Raw genomic sequence first — 23604 nt, 5'->3', positions numbered from 1 at the left:
AACTGCAGGATTTTACACTTCAGCATCGGAGACCGGAGGTTACTGCTTGGGTTCAGTGGGAATAAAAGAGAAAGAAGAAGTAGCTTCAAACAGATGTTTTATTTATTGTACATTTCATATAAAACAAAGGGAAGCTGAAAATCAGCCGTCAGCATGTCGCACTGCATCAGGAACTGGAGTGAAAATCATCAGACACCTGACGCAGCGATTGTCAGGACTGGTGACGATCATTTTCTGTTCGATTTGAAATAAAAATAAAATAATAATAATAATACTGTCGGACAGATTTAGTCTCTGCAGACCTTCAGAAGGAGGTGGTGCTCGCTAACAACGTGTGTGCTTACATCTCCGGATGAATCTAATGGCAGCTAACAGGGTTTAGAATTTAGACGACAAATCATCAATAAACACCAATTCTTCTTATTTCATCAACAAATCTCATCAGAGCATTTTTCACCCTGCGAGTTCAAACGTGGTGTTGTGATGTAGATGATTTAATTTCATACAAAGCTTTACTTCAACATTATATACAAAAGCAATCAGTACCTAAACAACACACACACACACACACACTCTCACACACACACACACATTATTAAAGGGTCAGTCCGGAGAGTTTCTGGTATTTTCTTATTGTTTGAAAAATCTCATGAAAAGACGAAAAAAAACAGCTGAGCTTAATTTCTTTCCAGAGATTATAAAAACACGTCGATGAGCCTCGGTGTTAAACTGGTTTATGTGTCGTTTTGCTTTGTCATAACAGGAGTGGGCGTGTCCAGACTTTTCTAACTGGTTTGGCCCAACTGGAGCACTGACTTGTGACATCACGTTTGTGTGCAAACTCACGCATATTTATTTAATTTTTTTACCCTTTTATCCCCACTTATGATCTGTTCAAGTAAGTAAAACAATTTGGCATCACTTAAATTTTCCTAGATCTTTGATCCGTTGAGATAGATATTGAAACACACATACATTGAGTTCATCCCTCATTATGCAGTTATCAAACACTACTGTAAGCTAACTGAGCATGAGCATCACCGCACTCTTGAGAGTGATGATGCTTGTTGTAATTCATATGAAACGAAATGCTGTTTGGTGAATAAATCTAAAAATATCTGACACGAGACATTTGTAAAAGACTACAGTTCCCAGCTGTCTAAGGGGAATAAATCACTTTTTAAAGACGTCAAACGAGCACTTTCTGATCTGTGTTTGAGTGGGACCTCGATTTAACAGCCAGACGGACTGCAACGTACCGACATGGACTAACACTCTGCTGGTTTTTAGTCTTTTCATGTGAAGTGTCGACAAGAAAATATTCAGAAGTTCACCGAACGTGCAGGAGAGAAAACGGAGGAGTGAGACATCATTTCATTACAAATTCAATCTGCATATTCATCTCTCAAACTTTGTCATTCAGTGGAACAAAACTGTCTGCGTAATGCGGCAGATATTAAAGAACCAGCTCGACCAAACGCCAATAAAAAAAAAATACGTCTTATCGAGCAGTCGCTGGGTCGAACACACAGGATGGAGTCGTCCAGATTTCTGCTCCCAGGTCAAAAGTTACTGAAGCTCGAACTGATTAAAGATTAAAAAACAAAGTCATCTTCATCTCCACACGTGAAGAATGATTTACTGAATGACATCCAAGAAAATTAAAATGCAAGTCTTTTTTTATGTTTAATAAAATTTACCCAGCTGATTATTAAAGACATTGTTTCTAAATCTCAGTTAAGGCAATTTTGTATAAATTGTTCGGAGTTAGAGCGGAAAATCTTAAAAAACTGGACACATAAAGCATCCACAGATTTTTTTTTTTTTTGTGTTTACGGCGAGCTGATCCTTTAAATGATCAAAATATGAAAATCCTAAAATTAATGACATCAAGGCACTGGACACGTTTAAGACAATGGCACGTAGCTGGTAGGTAGACGGACAGACGAGAGGAGGAGGAGGAGGAAGAGGAGGAGGAGGTGGACGAGGAAGTGGAGGAAGAGGAGCAGTAGGAGCAGAGAAGAGGTTGAGAAGTGCTGGCAGTATTTGTACCATCATGTCAGAGATCATAAATACCTCAGTGAACCGAGGAGCGCTGAGGGAGGTGTGTAGAAATCTTTGAGCGCTGTTGGAGAATCATCTGAGTTTTAAACTTTTGATTGATTCAACTTTTAGAAACATCCAGATGGAAAAGTTCTGGTTACAGGGAGGAGGAGGAGGAGGAGGAGACGCCTGTAGGAGGCGTTTCTGGCTAACAAACATGAAAATGCTAAAAAAATCTCAGATTTTATTCTCGTCTGCACAAACCCTGTTTTCATCCGTGGGTATGTCTCAATCCCCTCATTTGATCGCTGCGAGATTCCTTCGTTTTATTGGCGGTGTGGAAATCAATTTATTTATGTGTTTCTGTCGGCCATGAAAGTTTAACAATTATAGTAATAAGAGGGAGGAGATGCTCAGAGATTATCTTCAGGGAACTCTCATATTGTCCAGGACAAGAGCAATGAATTTAAGATGAATAAAAGGTTGATTACTGTACCCAGATTGAAAAGGTCAAAGGTCACATATGATGTAAAACACACTTCACCATGTTTCTCTAACATGTGTCTCTAGTCTGTCTACAAACCGCCCAATGATGAGAAAAGTTCATCCTCTCCGTCTTTTGCCTGCTCCACTTTTCTGAAAATGTGTGCTCAAACAGGTCGTTTGGAGATTTTCCCTTCGTGACATCACAAAGGGCAGTAACCCCTGTAAAATCAACAAATGCAAATAAGAAAGAATGAGCTCTTGTGCCGCTCTTTCTTTGGAAATGTTTGTTTTTCCTGAGTTTCTCTTCGGCCAAATGAGGGAGTTGAGACGTTCCCGTCGTCTTAACCTCGCAAGTGAAAATATTTAAACTACTAAACATCCCGATCAAACGATGCACACTTCACATTCCAGCTCATAAAAACTCAAAGCAAAGTTTTAATTTGTGCTTCAGTTGTCAAAACAACAGCTCTTAGTACCTGTCTCCTTCGGTTCATGTTTGTTTTTTTGTGTGGAAGTCAAATATTTGGTACAACAACAAGCCAAAATCATAAAAAGGTTAAAATCACATCTAAACTTTCTTCATTTTCTACTTCATTTCATACAAACAGTTAAAAATGGCTTCTTCTTTTTAAGACAAAACGAGTCTCTGAGGCGAGCAGAGGCTGAAGTACCGAGGTCGGTTTGGATTTAAGCACCCGTGAGGAGGAGGAACAAACCGTGGTGTGACAAGCATGCAGACCCGGACCGCAATCTCCTCGATCCAGATCTAAAACCTCCTTCTACGTCTTTGTGGAGCGACTTGTTCAGCTGCAGGATTCAGTCAGTTCATCAGCTCAGTGTTTCTGGAACAAAAAGGGCACTAAGAGGGAGCGGCTCTGTACAATTCTCCCCGCATGAAGAGCAGAAAACATCCGAACCAAGTCTCTACCCTCCTCGCTGAAGAGCACACGTTAAAAAACTGCATCATATCCTGGAGGGAGGGGTCAAGAGTTCAGGTGCACATCTTCAGGTAGGAGGGTAGAGAGTCGGTTTGCAGGCGTCAGAAAGTCTCTGAGTCCTCCGAGTCGTTCTCCGTTGTTCCCTCGCTGGAGGGTCCGGAGGGGTTCCTGGGGCTGCGTGGCGCCCTGGGGCCGCTGCTCGGGCCTTTCCCCCCCTGGTGGGGCAGCTGCCTCAGCAGGGCGCCTGGGGAGGGGGCCCCGGAGCTGCAAGGGGAGCAGAAAGGCATCATGGTAGCCAGTATGAGAGCCAGACAGTCAGCCACCTCTCTGCTAGGAGCGCAAGCTAGAGCAGGCGTCAGACCTGAGAGAGAGAGAGAGAGAGAGAGAGGAGGAGGAGGAGGAGGAGGAGGAGGGCGAGACGAGGACGTGGAGGAAGCAGGAAGGCGAAGCAGGAGACAGAGGAGGGATGGAGCAGCATTCAGTTAGAGTTCAGCCAGCTGACAGTCCACAACATGGAGGGGGGGGGGGGACACAGAGAGCACAGAGACGTCCACAGGTAACAAACATCTAAAGCCCTTTTCAGACTGCTGGGACTAAACTCAGCCGTCATCACATCTTTGAACATTCATACTGATTCGTTTCTGAAGTGCGAGAGAGCACGGCACAGCGGGAGCTCCACATACACACACAGTCAGACATGCACACACACACACACACACACACACACACACACACACACACACACACACAGGGCCGCGCTCCCCTCTGCTGGCTTCTATGAAAACGTCTCATCTCAGAGGGGGGATCACTTCGTCCCCCCCATTACGGCGCCGCGACTTTCAGACTGAAGGAGACACACAGCAGGGGCGTAGATATTGCGGCTTGAAGCGGCGGTCTGGAGGAAAGGGCCAATGACAAGCAAACAAGCAGTCCAGTTTAAATCAGGGTTCCCACCGCGGAGGTTAACCTTTGACCTCTTATTGGTAAACATCAGATTTTTGCTCGTTTTCAGTTCATCGCAAAGATTCAGCTTTTGTTCCCCGCGTCCCCTAGCAACCCGGGGGAACAAAACTATTTATGTTCCCCGGGTTGCCACGGCAACAGTGGGAACCCGCTTTTAAGAAATAAAGATAGCACACACTGAAACGTCACTCGACAACACCTCGTTCATGCTGTGACTTATAAAAACATTGATGCTGCACAATGACCAGCAGCGTGCAGCAGCTCCGACCTGAAGGAGACCAGCTTCACCCACCGTTCTCATCCACCGTCTGAACGTTTGCTCCCCGAGACAGAAGCTCCTGGACCGCCTTCTTCAGACCGCTGCGAGCCGCCAGGTGGAGAGGACTGACGGAGAGACAGACAGGCAGACGGGTTTATCAAAATAGGCTATGACAACTGCATCTCCTCCTCCGTCTCCCTTCCCTCTCCTGAACCTCAGCCTGCTTAACTTTCTCAGCTGGTCTGTCGGTTTCAGATTCTGTGGATTTCGTTACGGCGGGAGGTTTTAGAGACTTACGTTTGCAGCGCTGTATTTGTCGCATTAATGAGCGCCGTGTCAGAAAGCTTCTCCAGGATCATCATCACACATTCCTCCTTTCCCTAGAAGAAGAAGTCGGGTCAGATTAATCTCTCTGAGCTGAGACAAAGGTCACGTGTTTCTGCTGCCCCCTACTGGCCACAAAATTAATTTCACGTCTGAAGTGACCATTACAAACGTCCTGAATAAATGAAGCTATGATAACATCTCCAGGTAGAGGTTAATTCATTAAGAGGACGGAGAGTGGAGCCCTCATGTGGACACTTACAGTACTGCAGGCTAGATGCAGGGCGGTGTTTCCGTCTTTGTCTGTCAGACTGAAGTTGGCGTTGGCGCTGCTCAACAGCACCTCTGGGGAAGCGACACACAATAATCAGAGCCAAATCCACAAACTCAAAAAAAAAAAAAAAAAAAAAAAAAGTCACAAAGTGAATCAAACAAATGTCTGTACCGAGGGCTCCCGCTCTGCCTTTCTCTGCCGCCATCATCAGGGCAGTGCGACCCGATTGGTCTACAGCGTCCACAGGTGCGTCATGGGAGAGGAGCAGCTGGACACAGTCGACGTGGCCCGCGAACGCTGCAGCGTGAAGAGGAGTCCTGCGGGTGAGAAGACGAGGGATGAAGATAAGGCGTTTTTTTTTAAAGGTAAACACAGATAATGCTTCAGCGCCCCCCCAGCTGCGACACTCAGACTGCACTCAAACGTCTTACCTGTCCTTTGAGTCTTTACAGCCGGTGATGTCTGAGCCCATGGCCTCCAGCAGAAGGGACGCACACGGCTCGTGATCGTTCACGCTGAAGGAACAGACACAAACAGCAACAGGCTCACAAAAGGAAGAAATCCGTCAACAACGAGCCTGTTTTTAGTTTCACACTATTTAAAGTTTTTCTGTTTTCAGTGAAAACCCGTCAATAATCGTAATCAAGCGTTTGTTACTCACACAGCACAGTGCAGAGGCGTGAATGGATTCCCGTCAATACATCGACATCCTTTCTGCTCCAGCAGCACCTCCACACACCCCTCATGACCTGCACACACACACACACACACACACACACACACACACACACACACATTTTATTATTTGACTGCACAAAGAAGAGTTATTGCTTCTTTTTGTTGTCATCCATCCATCATCTAAACCGCTTTTCCCGTTTGGGGTCACAGGGTCGTGAGCCAATACCAGCTGTCATTGGGTAAGAGGCGGGGTAACACCCTGGACTGTTCACCAGCCAATCACAGGGCTGACATAAAGAGACAGACAACCAGCCACACTCACATTCACACCTACGGACAATTTAGAGTCACCAGTTAACCTAGCGAGCATGCCTTTGGACTGTGGGAGGAAGCCGGAGTACCCGGAGAGAACCCACACACGCACGGGGAGAACATGCAAACTCCACACAGATGGGGATTGACGGTGTGTGTGTGTGTGTGTGTGTGTGTGTGTGTGTGTGTGTGTGTGTGTCACTGACCGTAGTAGCAGGCCCAGTGGAGAGGCGTGTACCCCCTGTTGTCTCTCAGCGGGGGCAGAGACGGCGGCTCCGAGCAGGCTATGCACAGCAGCTCGCTCAGCCAGGAGGCGTGGCCTCGAGCCGCCGCCAGGTGGATCGCTGTGCGACCTTGAGAGTCTCCGAGCAACACGGACGCTTCCTGCTCCAACAGACACTGGATACACTCCTCCTGACCACACAGCAGCTGAGGGAGGACACGGGTACAGATATGTGAAATAAACACACAGCTTGAAGACTTACGACATTTAAGATAAGAGTCTAAAATCAAGAACTCTGTATTACAACCCGTGTGCAAAACCTGCCCTGTACATTTCTGTCTTCTTCTTCATATTATTTTCTCACAATAATATTTTGTAAATTAACCCGTTATGATGTGATAAATTCGAAAGGACGCTTGAAAAGGACGTGAAGAAGCTTTTCATTCAGCTGAACGCTCACCCCGAGATGCAGCGCGGTCAGACCGTGTTTATTGGCCACGTTGACATTTGCTTCACGCTCCAGCAGCAGCGACACGGCGTCCACGTGACCTCCGGCCACCGCCAGCATCAGAGGAGTCCTGCAGAAGAAAAACTCATCAGAGAAACAGAAAAAGAAAAGAGGAGAACAGAACAGGAAGCAGCACAAAGAGCAGGAGCACTCACTGTCCCTGAGCGTCCGCAGCGTCTACGAGCTCTGCAGCCTCCGATTCGTCCAGCAGGAGGCGCACGCACGTCGTGTGACCGTTCATCACTGGAGGAGGCAGAGAGCGCCATGGCGTTTATTAACAGATGATTATGTGACACATCAGAGAGTACATTCTGCTGCAGAAACTTCAGAGCCGTTAAGAAGTTAGAAGATGCAGAGAAACGGGAAGAGTAAAAAAAAAAAACACAGCGAGCTCACCTGCCAGGTGTACGGGTGTGCGTCCGTGCTGGGTGTCTGTGGTGCGAGGCGACGCCCCCTGACCGAGGAGCGTGTGAACGCAGTCCGTGTGTCCTCGGAGAGCAGCGAGGGCCAGAGGGGTCCTCCCTGACTCGTCCCCCTGGTCCACCTCCCTCTCCCCCTGCAGCAGCACCTCCAGAGCCTGAGCGTGGCCGTGATACGCCTGCACACACACACACACGCACGCACGCACACACACGCACGCACACACACGCACACACACAGTAAGGATTATTGTAACTGTTAAAGTTCACAGTTCAACAGTTTGTTGTTGATGTTTTTATTGACTTGTTTTCTTCTGAAGCTCTCAGATTAAAGGAGGAGACTCACGGCGAGGTGCAGCGGGCTCCGGGCGTTCAGAGCTTCAGGGTCGTCATGGTGGCTGTCGTCTCTGTCCAGCAGCTGCAGGACGAAAAGACAGAACACATGAGGAACGCAGAAGGGCTTTTATGAATTAATGCAAAAGTATTCTGGGAAACATTTGAACAAAAATCAGCTCAAAACTTGAACGTCTCTCCAAACGTCTTTGAACGGTGAGCAGAGAGAAAACGCCTGAAGCTTCCAACAACTATTTCCTGTGTGTGTGTGTGTGTGTGTGTGTGTATCTGCGTGTGTATGTGTGTGCGTAAGTTTGTGTGTGTTTATCTGCATCAGTGTGTGTATGTATGTGTGTATCTGTGTGTGTGTGTGTATCTGTGTATCTGTGTGTGTGTGTGTGTGCGTAAGTTTGTGTGTGTGTATCTGCATCAGTGTGTGTATGTGTGTATCTGTGTGTGTGTGTGTGTGTGTGTGTGTGTGTGTGTGTGTGTATCTGTGTGTATCTGCGTGCGTGTGTGTGTGTGTGTGTGTGTGTGTGTGTGTGTGTGTGTGTGTGTGTGTGTGTGTGTGTGTGTGTGTGTGTGTGTGCGTGCATACTGACCAGCTCCAGACAGTGCCTGTGTCCGTAGGCTGCGGCGTAGTGAACAGGACTGTAGCCCTGTTTGTCTTTCAGAGACGCCGTCGCTCCGCTCTGCAGCAGGAACTCCAAACATCTGGAGCAACAAAAAAAGAAAAAAGTTTATTAACCAGTTCACATTCTTACAGCTGGAGAGAAATCCTGAGGCACAGAAACAAAGGAAATGAACATTTAAAAAGAAAAATAAAGGATTATTTATCGAAACATGATCAGGACTACAGGCTCTGTACTTTGGGCGTGTGACACAAACGCTAGGCTATACGGCGCCCAGAGAGATTTTCTTCTTTAATATAAAAATAAATAAAACTGTTGTAATCAGCTGTTTCACATATGTCTATGTCTGTGTACTCACAGCGCTGCCTCTTTCTCCCTCTCCGCCTGGACTCCTTCACTCTCCGGCTCCAGTGCAACACGACGCCTGCAGGGGGGGGGGGGGATAAAAAACGGATAAAACATCTTTTTCATGCAGTGACATCTCCAGATTGGAAGGTCAGTCGATAACCACTGGAGGTCTGTGTGTGTGTGCGCGCTGCATCCTGAACTGTGCGGCTTCTAATCCTGTCGGCCTTGTTTGACTCTCATCACCCCAGAATCACCTCTGGTTACCATGGGAACAGAGAGGTGTGTGAACTATCAGGTTCTCTATATGCGGCAGCAGCAGACAGCTACACTGATTTACGCCAGAGAAGAAGTGTGAACAGATTTCCACCGCCTCTCCTCGCCTCACGCTCAGTCCGAGCAGTTCATTTATTTGTTTCTTAACTCTGGTCTGATCCACACACTCACCTCCTGTCCAGGTCTGAGGCAGCAGCGTAGTGCAGGGCAGAGCGCCCCCACTGGTCAGTGGCGTTGATGGCGGTGCCACAAGCAACCAGAGTCTCCAGACACTGAAAGTGGCGGCTGGCTGCAGCGTAGTGGAGCGGAGTCCTGAAGACGAGACGAGAGAGAGAGAGAGAGAGTCAGGGGAGCTTTTCCTTCAGCACACAGAAAAGAACTGACTCCATGAGTTTCTGCATTTTCCTGAAGGGTCTCTCGTTAGATTGAAATCCTCCAAGCGGGCGGCCTGGGTTCAAATCCGACCTGTAGTTCCTTTCCTGCATGTCATTCCCCACTCCCTCTCCCTCCCTGTTTCCTACTCTATCCACTGTCCTCTCAAATAAAGGCACACTGGTGCAGTGTCAGATTTAAAAAATAAAATAAATATGGTCATGCTGTCCCCCTGATCCGAGTCCCAACCCGAGTCCCTACAGACTGAGCTACAGCTGATCAATCAGAGCGAATGAACAAACGCCAGGGCGATCACAAGCTCCCTGTCAATCAGCTTGTGTGTGCACGTGCATGAGCGCCACCACTATGACGCCATGGGGAACACATCGAGAAACACTTCCTTCATTTGAAGATAAATAGAGTAAATGGAAGTCAACAGAAGATGTTTCGCGCAAAAGGGAAGGCAGCTGTTTTTTTGGGGGGGCGGCAGTAGCTCAGACTGTAGGGACTTGGGAGAACCGCCACTGCTTTCCTTTTTGTTCTTTCTCTACGTCGTCCTGAAACGTTCTCATTTCTCAGAACAATAGAACTCAAACATTGTTGGCTTCGCCCATCGAGTTATTAAAGCAACACGCTGCACAGTCGGCGCTATTCCAGACAACAATGTGCTTCAGACTTTGTGTTTGCCTGCTCATTAGATGAAGGTGTGCATACTTAGTTGTACTAATCTGACATAACAGCTGACATTATGACCAACACCTGCACAGCGACGTGTGTGTGTTCTTACCTGCCGCAGTTATCCCTCCTGTTGTGATCTCCTCCGCTGCTCAGGAGCAGCTTCACACACTCCACGTTACTGCAGAGGGAGGAGGAGCAGTCAGTACAGCGTTTACAATCACACTGTTACTAAATGAACCTTCATTTCTTTTATAATAAGAAGGTAAAAGGATCATTCTGGTTTCTTCACATGAGAGTCTTATTTGTTTGCATCCACACCGTCTACAGGCGAGGACGTTCTCCGCAGGTCGTCATCAAGAAGAATTAAGAGTGGGAAATGAGCAGTCAGATTATCTCTCGCTCCGGTTCTCCAAAAAGAAGGTGAAAGGGGAACATTTCCCAAACCTCCTCTTGTGATAATCCGTCTTGCCCTGGTTGTGCATGCTCTGTTTTCTTGTGCAATGAGTGATTAAATCAAGATTTGAGGTGACCTGAATTCCAGCTCTGCCTCCAAATAAAGTGATTTAAGATTCAATTTGTGTTCACTACCCCTCCTTATTAGTCGTGGAGCTTTCAGGTAGACAAACAAGACAATGAAAACAACGCTAAAAGACACTTTAATAAACCGGACTCATCCATACATGTGTTTATATCTTACCCTCCAGCAGCAGCGGCGTGCAGGCAGGTCCTCCCCAGACTGTCCGGCGTGTCGATCTGGAAGCCTGCAGACAGGACCGAGTCGTTACACATTATGCTAAACCTCCGACCTGAAGAGGGCAGCGCAGGGAGACGGAGGGAGGCCAGACAAGACACAGCAGCAGAAAGACAGAGGGAGACAGAGACAGGAAGGAGAGAAAGACAGGTGTAAGTGTGACAGGTGCGGACAGGGGTAAGGTGAAGGAGAGCACACAAAGGGGCGCTGGCTTTGAGTCGAACAGAGAAGGAGTTCATATCAGGTCATGAGGAAATAAAGAAACATCGGATAAAGATCGACATAGGAGACGGAAAGAGCAGCAAGCAGCTCAGTTTGAATCTGGATCGTTGGGCTTTCACACGTCAAGTCAAGACAAGACCTGTCTCTGTCAGGAGACATCCTTACTTTTCACTAGTATGTCCAGGTAGCTCATACCCTAGCTGTGGGAGTGTCACCCACCTGGGGGAGGGGTTACTGCCCTTTGTGATGACATGAAGGGAAATTCTCCAAACGGCCTGTTTGAGCACACATTTTCTGAAAAAGTGGAGCAGGGAAAAGACGAAGAGGATGGACTTTTCTCATCATTGGGGGGTTTGTAGACAGACTAGAGACACATGTTAGTGTTAGAGTGGATTTAGCAGAATATGTGACATTCAAATCAGGATACATGTTGGTGTAAAACATAAAATCTAATCTACGGGACTTGAAAGAAAGACAGAACAACTTGTGAAGGACGCTCTTTCAGGGTCGATGTTTTGGGGACTGATTCCTTTAACTTTTTGTTTTCTCTGTGTTGTAACATCCAATCACCTTTAAATCATTAGCAGTTCTTCAGCTGCTGATTTAGTGCAACGAATTCAAAAAGCTTTGGCTGCAAACAACAAAAGTCCAGAGCGTACACAAGGCTGCAGCTGCACGGAGACTCAAACACATGTAAATGACTTCTTTGTTGTCGGCCTACAGACGCTCAGCAGAGCCACATGAGGAGCACAGACTCATCCTGCCCGCTCCACGCCTGCATTTTTTTTCTAAAAACCATCTAAAGCGATCTGGAGCCAGAGAGGATTGTTGCCTTTCCTACTTCACATTTGTTTAAGAAACCCGGCTCCTCTGTAGTGGTCTAACTTCTCGAGAAAACCAACGAAAAAATACAAGGGAGGAGTGGAAATACAGATTATGTCATCATGGACAAAAGCAACGAGGAAACTTTTTCAGCTGCAAACAAGACGTTAGCAACAGCCGGCGCTGGAGCTCTGAAGAGGAGGATTCAGCAGAAAACCCTCGTGTCCAGAGGGAGAGCGTTCCCATCACTCAGTAATTAGACGCAGTGAGGCCTTTTTGTCGAGGAACATTGTGACTTGAATTTGGACAGAGCTGAATGTGTACGCCTGTGGACGAATGCACCGATGGGAGAAAGAGGGAAAAACTCCAATCTCATCAAGTTGCTGCCAAACAGACGAGTTTCTAAATCAGCACAAATCTACAAAGTGTTAACAGGAAGATCGACGGAAAAATAAACACAGCTGACTGAGTTAATGCTCAGAGGACGTCTTATCAGGACTTGCAGAACAAGTGAAAAGTTGATACAAATATGGACAATTTAAATCGATTTCACAAAAAAATATATCCAAATATTCACATTGTATCCAGCAGAGGGTGCTGTCTGCTTTTTGCTTGCTTTTTGTTGACGTCTGAGTCTGGGACGTTTTCTCGCCTCTGTTTGGCACTTCTTTCTGGAGTTTGATTTAGATCGTTCTGCGAGTCGTCCCACATTACAGCAGCTCAATACAAGTTAAAGAAAAGTAGATTCGATATTGGTTGCTAACTGGTTTGAGGTGCATGTGCCCTTAATCGCTAAGAAAGTAGAAGGAGGGGCTCGAGAGGCTGACGCGGAAACCGCTAGAAAAAATGTGTCATGCAGCAGCAGAGAAGAGCGCCTAGCAGCCAGCTAGCTGGGAGCGCTTTTCTAGCGACGCGTCTCTGGTGGGTTCGGGCTCAAAGACATAATAAACACAAAAGAAGCCTTGCTTTACTCTCCTGAAACCCACATATTTAAACACGTTTTGTTTGTGTCCTTTATTACCGCTGTCTAACGGGGAGTGACCATTCTTTTGACCAATCAACAGAGTGCAGCGTGTCTAGCTCCGCCCTTCAGGGTCAAATGTACGCTTGGCACTCCAACAGAAGGGGAGCAAAAAGTAGGATAGTACAGAGCATTGGTGGAAACGCCAAAAAATGTGACAGTACTGAACTGAACCCGACTGCTTGGTGGACACGTGGCTAGAAATGTCCCTACTGTTGAGTCAACACTCAGAGATGGACACGACTGTTTGATATTTGACTCTATTAGTTCTAGAAACCTACTTAACCAGCAACAGGTTGTAGTCTATCAACAGTATCTGGAGTAGAGGTGGTAGGTAAAGGAGTGGTACCTGAGGACAGCAGCTTCCTGCAGCAGTCCGAGTGAGCGTTCATGGCTGCCAGGTGCAGAGGGAACATGCCGTGGACTCCTCGTCTTCAGAGAGAGATGCAGAGAGGAAACAGTACGCTTTTTATTTTTCTGCATAACTTTGTCAAAGTAATAATTCAACACAAGTTGAATTCAAACAGGCGCACACACAAACCTCGTGCAGTCTGCTCCACTGGTGATGAGCGTGTTGATGAGGAGTTCATGGCCGTAACGAGCAGCGATGTGGAGAGGAGTGTTTCCGTCTTTGTCCACACTGTCGATCTCACCGCCTGAAGTAAAACCAGAAGTTAGTAAAGGTCTAATCAGTGAGATGTGTAGTGACTGAGATGATAAAGTGACCTTACTATATGATCAGACATTAAGGAAACATGCTATGTTGAAGTGCTGGCTTCTCTGACAACAATGCAGCAGCCAGTATGTCCTCCTTCTAACTTTAGATTCTGGTCCTGAATGCTCTGGATTTGTTTGGACCAGAGAAGGTCAAACAGTTATCAGGTCAAACCAACAGGTGTTGCAGCGATGGAAGCGGTCAAGAGAACTGGTTCAGATAGAAGTGATTGTACCCGACTTCAAAAGCCTCTGCATGTTTCTAATAAGCTCCACGAGCAGAAACGTGCTCAAACTAGGATCAATATTGGAGATGCTTTTGAAAAATGGAGAGAGGTTAGAACGCAGAAAGGTTTACAGACCGATGCAGAGCTGGCTAAACACTGAAGCTTCAGTGTCCACCACATGGCAACCTGCATGAGCATCGACTCTAGAGAGGAGGGGGCGGGGGGGACAGATCTCTACAATGTTTAGAATTTGGACTGCAGTACTCATTTTAAACACTAGGGGTCATAGCTCCTTTAAGAGTCGGAAGACATCTCACCGTTCTGGATGAGGGTCTGGGATCGAGTGAAGCGTCCATGAACTGCGGTCATGTGTAGAGGACTCTTTCCATCCCGACTCTGAGGAGAACGAACAGAAAACAAGAAGGTAACAGGATAAATATTGAATCCACAAAGAATAAGGTCTTCACGTCGTCCCTGTAAGCAGAGCGAGCAGCTCTGTGTCGGCGTACCTGCACGTTGACGTCAGCCCCGTTATTGACCAGAAACTCCAAACACAGCGCTCCGTGTGTGGACGCTGCAGCAAAGTGCAGAGGGGTGAAGCCCTTGTTGTTGGCCTGGCTGACGTTGGCGCCATAATCGATCAACTCACTGACTACAGCATCCTGACCATTAAAGCAAGCCAAGTGGAGCGCCGTGTTCCCAAACCCGTTGGACTCATCGATCTGTTGGAAAAAGTCAAACAAAGATCTTTCGTTACGGCCGAAGAAAGGCGCGTGTGGGAGCTGTTAGAGCTTTTGTGTGTCTTTGTGTGCGTCCTGACCTCCACGGCCAGGTTCAGCAGGTGTTTGACCACAGCGATCTGTCCGCTGGACGCCGCCGTGTGGAGGGGAGTGTACCCCCGTTTGTCCTTACAGCTGATCTCAGCCCCCTGACTCACCAGCAGACACACCACATCCAAATGACCTACAAGGCAAAAAAAAGGGATTTAAGGACGAAGCCTGAGTGTTGTCAATGTTACAATTCACTTAGCAGACGCTTTTATCCAAAGCGACGTACATCAGAGAGTAAGTACAACACTAATCAATTCATACACCGCCACCAAAGCAGCGGGAGCAATGCGGGGTTAAGTGTCTTGCCCAAGGACACATCGGACATGTTGCTCAGCTGGGGATCGAACCCTCGACCTTCTGGTTGAGAGGCTACGACTCTACCAACTGAGCAATCACCCGTCTGTTCCTGCAGGGGGCGCTGGAGCCCCATCGATGGCGGTCTCCAATGCTGGAAATGCTGTCTCAGTCTAACTTAATAACCATACCGAAGAAGCTCGTTGTTTCAATCTTGATCTTTTTCTCTTGTACTTCTTGTAGTCTCTTTGTCATGTTGGCACCAGCAATAGTTGCATTCTGGTTGGGGGGGGGGGGGGGTGTCTTCAGGGGGCCATGTGGTAGGCAGGTATTATCAGCTGTGTCAGCACCTGGAGCCTGAATGTACGGCGCCTGGCTCTGTTGAAGGATGCGGTGCTGTTTGGGCTGTGGCGTCCCTGTGGTTAAGAAGGTTAGATATAGAAGCTCTGCATGTGGTCGGTCCCACTACTTCCTTTTCTAGATAAGCTTCTCCTCATATCTTCTCTCTCTTTTGCTTTCTTCTCTGTCACCTGTGTTTGCTGCGTCAACCATTTCCTCCAAATCACTGAGCATCATGGAATAGTCCATGTAGTGCAGCCGGAGGGGGACTGGGGGGGGGGGGGGGGCGCAACTATTGCTGGTGCCAACATTACAGAGACTACAAGAACTACAAGAGAAAAACATCAAGATTGAAACAATGAGCTTCTTCGGTATGGTTATTAAGTTAGATGAATGAGCCGTTCTTCTGATGACATTTTTTTTGGGGTATGGATTTTTAACAACATAAAAATCTAAATTAAATTACATTTTTAAACAAAATTTTTGAGGGCATGTTATGGGGCCCCTGCAGTTTGGGGGCCCAAGGCAATTGCCTACCTATGACTAATGATAAAGTCCACCACTGTGGGCAGTGAGACTTAGAAATAAGGAGGGGGGGTCAGCTCACTGTCCGGCCTTCCTGAGATGTCGTGGGACTAATTGGATGAAACACCGGTGAAGGGAGGTCCTACTAGACGACCCCGGGGATGTCCTGGCTCTGGCTGCCCATCAGGCTACTGGGTTGAGTTGTGGGGGGCAAAGAGGGGTCACGTGGTAGGGCAGGTAGTATCGGCATTGTCACGACCTGGAGCTTGCATTAATGCGCCTTGAAGGTGGCAACGCTGGTTTGGTTGTGGTGGAAACTAAAAGGTCCATAATGTAGGTTATGAAACTCATCATTTGATATACAGATGAAGGCATCAAAAACTTTCCCTATGTCCCTGGTGGGACCTTGACATTACCATGCTGGCTCTGGGGACTGTTATGAGATCCCCCGCTGTGACGTAGTCGATGCCGGACTAGTAACGCCCGTGAGCGCCACTTGTGGAAACTAGTTGCAACCATTAATCTCTCCACCAGGAGGAGCAGTGAAGCGGCGTCTTCACTGAGCAGTTATCTTTTCATCAGGTCAGAAGCATCTTGAGTTTTTTTTACATCACTTTATTTCCCGTGTTTTGATGCTGGAAGTCTTTTCTGTTCAGCCGTTCTGTGATGTTCTGTTTTTGTCTTCTAGGCTTTTAAAACACAACAAAAATCCCACGCAGCTTCAGCTTACCGCCTGATATGACTAATTCTTTTTCCACTCATACGGGCAGTTAACGACTTCCAGGAAATAAAGGGTGTGATGCGTCTTTAACAAACTCTCTCTCGCTCTCTTTTGTTTCTCACCCATGAAAGCAGCCCAGTGCAGCGCTCGGCCATCCTTCTTATCGAAGGCGTTGATGTTCGCTCCTTTGGCGAGGAGGATGTTCACCATCTGACGACCACAGGAAGAGAGAGAGAAGATGTCAGAGGTTAACCTACGAGAAATTAATGTGTTTACGTGTTTGTAAGTGTGCAGTGGGGACGGCATGTGTTTGAGTGGGCGGGTCTCTTTATATAACGGCGATGTAAACACGTCTCTCTGCTCTGTTGCATAAACGCTCAGGAGTGATCGTGTGGAGCAGAGATAGAAGGCGGCGTCCTCTCTGCAGCCTCTCATTGTTAATTTTAGATTCACTCCTTTTTGTGAATGATTCCCATGTTTCAAACAGAGCGGCCCACTTAATAACAACAGTGATCCAGCTGCACTCGCCCACCTGTTTCCTCGCACAAAGGATGTTACATCACCGCCTGTTCAGAACACATCAGAGCAGGAAACTGATAACACCGAGTCCCTGCAGTACCTCTGTGTGGCCGTTGAGGGCGGCGTGATGCAGAGCGGTGCGTCCGCCGCGGTCCGACACGTTGACACTGCTCAGCAGAGGGATGATGACCTCGGCGCATCGCAGCGCGTTATTGGCTGCAGCAACGTGAAGCGGCGTCTGCCAGTTCTTGTCCCGAGCATTCACGTCAGCAGAGTGACGGATCAGAACTCGCACCGCCTCCTGAGGAAGAAAGACAAAGAGAGTTTTATGAATACACAAATATCTGAGTCTGTCTACAAACCCCCCAATGATGAGAAAAGTCCATCCTCTCCGTCTTCTGCCTGCTCCACTTTTCAGAAAATGTGTGCTCAAACAGGCCGTTTGGAGATTTTCCCTTCATGACATCACAAAGGGCAGTAGCCCCTCCCCCAGGTGGGTGACACTCCCACAGCTAGGTGTTTGTTCTGCCCTCTGAGTCTGCCTTCTCACCGTAAACAATAGGACATGGATCGAGAAAGCCCGAGACACCCAGGGTCCGGTTGTTCAAAGAAAAACTGGATAGGATCAACCTGATCCAGGTGCGGACTTTTAAGGATTACAATGATTTAAAGTGGACTTCACACATTACATGCTTTGTCCACAGGGGGCGCCAAAATCAACAATTGCAAATAAGAAAAAATGAGCTCTTGTGTCGCTCTTTTTTGGAAATGTTTGTTTTTCCTGACTTTCTCTTCGGCCAAATGAGGGTGTAACCTCGCAAGTGAAAATATTTAAACTACTAAACATCCCGATCAAAGGATGCACACTTCACATTCCAGCTCATAAAAACTCAAAGGAAAGTTTTAATTTGTGCTTCAGTTGTAGGAAGTACAAATTCCAGTGAGGGGCGTGGTCAGATACAGCTCATTTACATTTAAAGCTACAGACACTTTTTTTCACTTTTCAATTTTCACTTTTCAATTTTGAAACAAACACACGTCACAAATCAACACAGTCGACAACAACAACAAAGAGACGTGCAAAATCTCAATAATGAGACGACAGAAACACAAAACTTCGACACAGAGCCTTTAAAACACATTAAACTCAACAACAGAACCAAAGAAGCACAACAATCAAAAGGCCGAACAACGCAGGACAGAAACTATCTTAAAAAGTAAAACAGGAAGAACAAGATCACACAAGAATGGACTGACTAATAACTTCATTCAGTCACATTTACACACCTGAAGGATTCCTACAGCACAAACTGGTTCGTAGACACCTGCAGTGTGCAGCCATGCAGCGTGACCTGTTCTGGCACTCAGAGCGATGAAGTGTCTGATGACATGTTTGACCCAGATTTACACAGAATACTAATTTAAAGACAGGGCCGGTGTGTGTGTGTGTGTGTGTGTGTATGTGTGTGTGTGCTGGGAGAGGCTCAAACTGATGAGTGAACGTGTTGTCAGGTAAACACAACAAGGTGCTGATCAGCTCTTTGACAGCTGTGTCTCAGTGAGAATCTGTGAGAGAGCGGCTGGTCACAGAGGTCAGCAGGGTGTTACACGCCGTAGTGGACTCACCGTCTTTCTCTCTCTGGCTGTTTTAGAAACCGCCCACTACAGACTGCTATCAAATGCAATATATATATAGTATGGACTGCATACTGCACACCTCGTCTGATACTAGTCTGTACCCTGACATCCAGTCGTGGTTATTCTGCAGTACACCAGACCGGGCTAAACTGGTTTCTAGTCTTGGAATGAGGAAGTAAAAAACAGCTGGTTTGGTCTGATTGTGATTATTTCCTCTGTTACAATGAACGCTGCTTTCCGTCATTTCCACGTCTGACATGGCGCTTTGCATTGTGGGAAACACAACGTGAGGGAGACTGGTCTGATGTAGAGTGTAGGTTTCCCCAGAATCAGGACAACATCCGGCTATTTTTTTGCAAACTGTGGATCTGACATATGTTCGCATATTGCATTTTGGCCAAATCAGAATGAACGACTAGTATAGAAGGCGCGCCGCTTATCCTTCATCAAATCAAAACATTCACCCCCCGTACAGTGTGTGTCGATCGAGACATGAGCTAATCAGACCCATTTGATTTTTTGAACCAGGCTGTAAACATGTTAATCTCTGCTGTAAAAACAGGCTTTTTAGAATGGGTGTGTATGTGACTTCCTGTGCTTCTGCAGCCAGCCTCTAGTGGACACTCGAGGAACTGCAGGATTTTACACTTCAGCATCGGCTTCATTTTAGCCGCTTGGTACAGCTCAATAAATCCTTATCTGTCCTGACCTTTGACCTCTGTTTGCTGAGTTTGAGTCTGGCGGTCGTTACAGAGCGCCTCGAACCAAAACAAGACGTACCAGAGCTTCTTTTCTCCGTGCTGTCATTGAAAAGCTTCATTTGTGGCCTAACTTAGCGGTTATATATTTCACCAACTGTACAGCATATCAGACCCTCTCTTCCGCTGAGCCACAGCCGCCCTGTGTGGTTTAAGTTCCTTTGTTTTCCCCCTGAGTTGTGGGGTTTCTGTATGTATTTCTGATGTTGTTTTTGTGTATCTGTCCTGTATTGACGCCTGTATTGGAGTTGAAGATGTTTTTTTGGAGGAAAGGAAATGATTCATGGATGTGTGTGTGTGTGTGTGTGTGTGTGTGTGTTGCGGTTGTGTTCACCTCGCTCCGTGATGCCACAGCGCGGTGCAGAGGGGTGAGCCACATGTTGTCTTTGGCGTTGACCCGAGCCCCTGCAGAGAAGAGACGAGCAGAGAACGATGAGATATGACTTCAAGATGCACAGAACTATCGACAAAAAGGGATCAAGTTTGTATCTCTTACCAGAGAGGATGAGCAGCTCGGTGATCTCTGCATCGCCCAGGAAGGCTGCTGCATGCAGCGGCGTGCGCTTCTCTGTATCCTGAGGGAGGAAGTCACTCAGTTAGAGCGCGCCAGAGGACGAGGAGAACCCAAACTTATACTCTTAAAGCACCAAGCAGGTTAGGGTTAATATCAACTAGAGTTGTCAGCATTAACTAGTTAAGGTCTTAAGTTAATCTCATGTTATTTTGTCCCTTCAGGCTCCCCGTAGATAGTGGTCCTCAGCGTCTCCCTGTAGTCTCAGTGACGTAAAAGAAGGACACTGCTGCATCTTTGAATGTCTCATTTCACTTTAACAAACTCTCAGACAGCTCAGCTGACGAGTCCAAAGTAATATCCACCTTATGACATCACACATTGACCTTATGACATCACACGTTGACCTTTGTTACCGTTCCTTTGAGCTGTTTGACCTCACTTTGGGATCCCTAACCACTTCCTGTTTCTGTGCTTAACTTCCTCTTCCTAACCTTCCATCTACAGGAAGGGCCTTACTGTATTTCAAAATAAAAGCACACAGCAGTACTCTCAGCTTAAGACAGTACAAAAATAGAAAATAAAAGCCTGACAAGTTTTATTTTTAAATTGCGAAATAATATAGTTTCCAAGATGCGGTTGTTTCTTGAAATTCTTGGTTTCATATCGGAGAACTATGGCGTGATTTGCAGAATGAGACGTTTAGCGCCCTCTGCAGACTCATCCAGGGATTACTCCCGACATATGTTTCCCCCATGATCTGAAACTTTGTCCACGTTTAGTTTGAGCATCCAGCATTCTAACACGATATGAGAGTTTAAAAATGAGGATCAGCAGAAGAGCTCGACTTTGGACTCAGCATCTGTGAGAAAATAAAGACCCAGCTCAGTGTGGCTCTTCTTCTCCTCTGCCTTCACTTCCTGTAGCAGTCAGCACCCGAGGGAGAGAGGTGGAGGTCAGGAGTCAGGGAAGCCAAAGTTCAGCGTGTGTGTTTATTTACATCATGTGTGTAAAAGATGCACAACACGTGTGTGTAGGAGGGAGCTGAGGATGTGGGCGGGCCGGCCTGCAGTCTCTTCTGGATCCAGGGTCTGATTTCTGATGACTCTTCAGGAGGAGTCACCACATCACCGAGTGTGTTTGTGTGTGTGTGTGCGTGCGTGCTTGTGTGTCCATGTGTGTGTGTGTGTGTGTGTGTGTGTGTGTGTGCTGACTCAGTAGAACAATGGTTGTGTGTTGACACTGACAGCTGCCGTCAGTGATCGTCGTCTCTGAGCTGATCTCACAGCGTCCTCTGTTCAGACTCAGAGAGGAATCCACACTTACAGATATTTATAGATATACATGAGCAAAGCTGGGAGCAGTGTGTGTGAGTAAGTCGATGGATTCTGAGTTTACAAAAATAAAATGGCACATGATTCATCGAGATTTTAAAACATGAATGCGTTCATTTCAGACCTTAATTAATCACGATTAACTAGTTAATACTGACTGACAGCCCGAGGAAACATATGTATGAAACAGAAACAAATACATAAAAATATAGGGGAGCAGATGGCCTAGCGGTTAGTTCCTGCCCCATGTAAGGAGGTTTAGTCGTCTGAGCAGACGGCCTGGATTCAAGTCCGACCTGTGGCTCCTTCATGATGTCACCCCCCCGCTCTCTCCCAATTTCCTGCTCTATCCACTGTCCTCTCAAATAAAGGCAAAGAGCCCAAAAATAAATCTGAAATAAGATGTGTCTTTTGAAGTGAGCATGTGAACACTTTGAACAAAACTCTTATGAACTTTACGTTTTTCTATTTATTTGTATTTTTGTAGTGTTTTTAAATGTGTCCGTGCAGCTCTCTCCGTTTGTTGTTTTTCTTGTTTTCAATGCAGGATAAATTAAATCATTTGGTGCGTCTTACCTGACACCACCACTTTACTAAGTTTGTGTTTTCAGCTTCCTCACCAGAGCATTGATGTCTTCAGACTTGTAAATGAGCATCCGGATCTCTTCAGGCTCTCCGCTGAAGATCGCCTGGATGAGAGGAGGCTGCAGGAGAGAAGAAGAAGTTTTTGGGGGATTTTTAGAAAATACTTTATTTACATAATAAATCTAAACAGGCAAACTTGTAAATTCAATCAAAATCAAATTCACATTAACACTCAGCCAAGACAGTTACTGAACCTCAGCTCTCCTTTTTCAGTCACACAACACATTATATCCTCATAACCCCACAGCTCCAGGAACTTTTCCATGTTCCCGGTGGTCCTGTGGAAACAGAACTCAAGCCTTAGCCGAAGGACATTCGTTTAAAATAACTGGATTAATAACAGATAAAAACGCATTAGCAGCAATAGCACCGTGTAAAATCCTCCACTGAAGGTCACCAGTTTGTTTTTTTTAAAGGTGGTTTGTACAGGGTCCTCCACTGAGGGGCCTGCCTCCCCCCCCGAGTCTGTCGGTCCACACTGAGACAGCTCGATCGCACAGGTTCTTCTGGTTTATGTTTTTTACACAGTTTTTGTAAAGAGTCTTTTGGTCCACACTGTGCAGATTGAATTTTTCATTGGCTCTCACAGTCAGGAGGGGACCACTGAGCTTTGTGAACCCCGGGTTGAGGTGGAGGTCAGGGAACATGTCCGTGGGGTCAGGTTGAACCCCTCCCTCACTGTACTGTGCTAGTTATGCTAGCTGGCAAAGGACAAAAGATATATAAAGAAAAAAGAAAGAAAATGAAATGAAATGATGTTATTCTGATAAAATCAGTAAAAGGGTTGAGTTGGTTTCAGTGACACACTCAATTCAGGCTGAGAATGTCAACAAAATATGAAAAATAGAAGAAAGCACTTAAATTTGGTCTATCCATGGGGTTAGCATATAGCTTAAAGATGTTATTTCTGCTGAATCATATTCTTACTCTTCTTCTGCATTGCTTAAATTCTTTTGGTAACAGGGCTGCATGCATGTTGTGGGACACAACTTTGAGGCATAATTACTATTATTACTTATAACTGTTACATTTGATATTAAAGCTGGCCATGGAGAGGGTGGGATAAGAGAATACAGCCACTTTTAGGGGTGTTTGGGAGATATTTGGTTTTTAAAATAGGGTTTTAAAACCACTTTCACCACAGCTATCTGTACATTTTGCCTCAGGACACATACAATTTGCACAATAACTGTGTGTTTTGGGATTTTTTGCACAAATTATTTTAAATTTCATGGGTGGGACAAAAAATGTCCACCAATTCTGGAATGACCCAGCAGGTGGTTGCACAGGCTGAATCTGATCCCAGCTGTCATTGGGCGAGTGACCCTGGACTGGTCACCAGCCAATCACAGGGCTGACATATAGAAACAGATAACCAGCCACACTCACATTCACACCTACGGACAATTTAGAGTCACCAGTTAACCTAGCGAGCATGTCTTTCTCTCTCCGGAGTACCCGGAGAGAGAAAGACATGCACAGGGAGAACATACAAACTCCCCACAGAGAGGCTCCTGTCAGACGGGGATTCAAACCAGGAACCTCCTCGCTGTGAGGTGACAGCGTTAACCAAAGGACACCATGATGGATTCAAAGAACCAGTGAGATTAAAAGATTTAAGAGATTTTTACTTTATTGAGGGGAAATTCTGTTTTTACACTCTGTTAATC

General features: G+C 46.4%; 1 protein-coding gene across 3 annotated transcripts in view; it reads right to left on the bottom strand.

Annotated features, from left to right (window-relative positions):
- Positions 1–80: 80 nt before the first annotated feature.
- ankrd44 (ankyrin repeat domain 44) overlaps positions 81–23604 on the bottom strand; it is a 32758-nt gene continuing 9234 nt past the window's right edge. The window contains exons 2-28 of one of the 3 annotated variants that reach the window (XM_061053694.1): positions 21910–21993; positions 19941–20019; positions 19779–19849; positions 17149–17349; positions 16652–16739; positions 14641–14783; positions 14330–14542; positions 14138–14216; positions 13421–13535; positions 13229–13311; positions 10761–10869; positions 10173–10241; positions 9185–9325; positions 8751–8816; positions 8363–8474; positions 7774–7845; positions 7405–7606; positions 7164–7251; positions 6961–7078; positions 6484–6706; positions 5949–6036; positions 5719–5802; positions 5459–5604; positions 5276–5358; positions 4987–5069; positions 4723–4814; positions 81–3828 (exon numbers count right to left, since the gene is read on the bottom strand). In XM_061053694.1, coding sequence (XP_060909677.1) covers positions 3569–3828; positions 4723–4814; positions 4987–5069; positions 5276–5358; positions 5459–5604; positions 5719–5802; positions 5949–6036; positions 6484–6706; positions 6961–7078; positions 7164–7251; positions 7405–7606; positions 7774–7845; positions 8363–8474; positions 8751–8816; positions 9185–9325; positions 10173–10241; positions 10761–10869; positions 13229–13311; positions 13421–13535; positions 14138–14216; positions 14330–14542; positions 14641–14783; positions 16652–16739; positions 17149–17349; positions 19779–19849; positions 19941–20019; positions 21910–21993 — 3192 coding nt within the window. In that variant the 3' untranslated portion in view covers positions 81–3568. The remainder of the gene's footprint in view (positions 3829–4722; positions 4815–4986; positions 5070–5275; positions 5359–5458; positions 5605–5718; positions 5803–5948; positions 6037–6483; positions 6707–6960; positions 7079–7163; positions 7252–7404; positions 7607–7773; positions 7846–8362; positions 8475–8750; positions 8817–9184; positions 9326–10172; positions 10242–10760; positions 10870–13228; positions 13312–13420; positions 13536–14137; positions 14217–14329; positions 14543–14640; positions 14784–16651; positions 16740–17148; positions 17350–19778; positions 19850–19940; positions 20020–21909; positions 21994–23604) is intronic. The other 2 variants (XM_061053695.1, XM_061053696.1) reach the window with 2 other exon arrangements.

Source organism: Labrus mixtus, chromosome 13 (genome assembly GCF_963584025.1).
Source record: "Labrus mixtus chromosome 13, fLabMix1.1, whole genome shotgun sequence".
NCBI lineage: Eukaryota > Metazoa > Chordata > Actinopteri > Labriformes > Labridae > Labrus > Labrus mixtus.
Note: the sequence above shows the minus strand (reverse complement) of the source record. Positions and strands in the feature narration are given on the sequence as shown.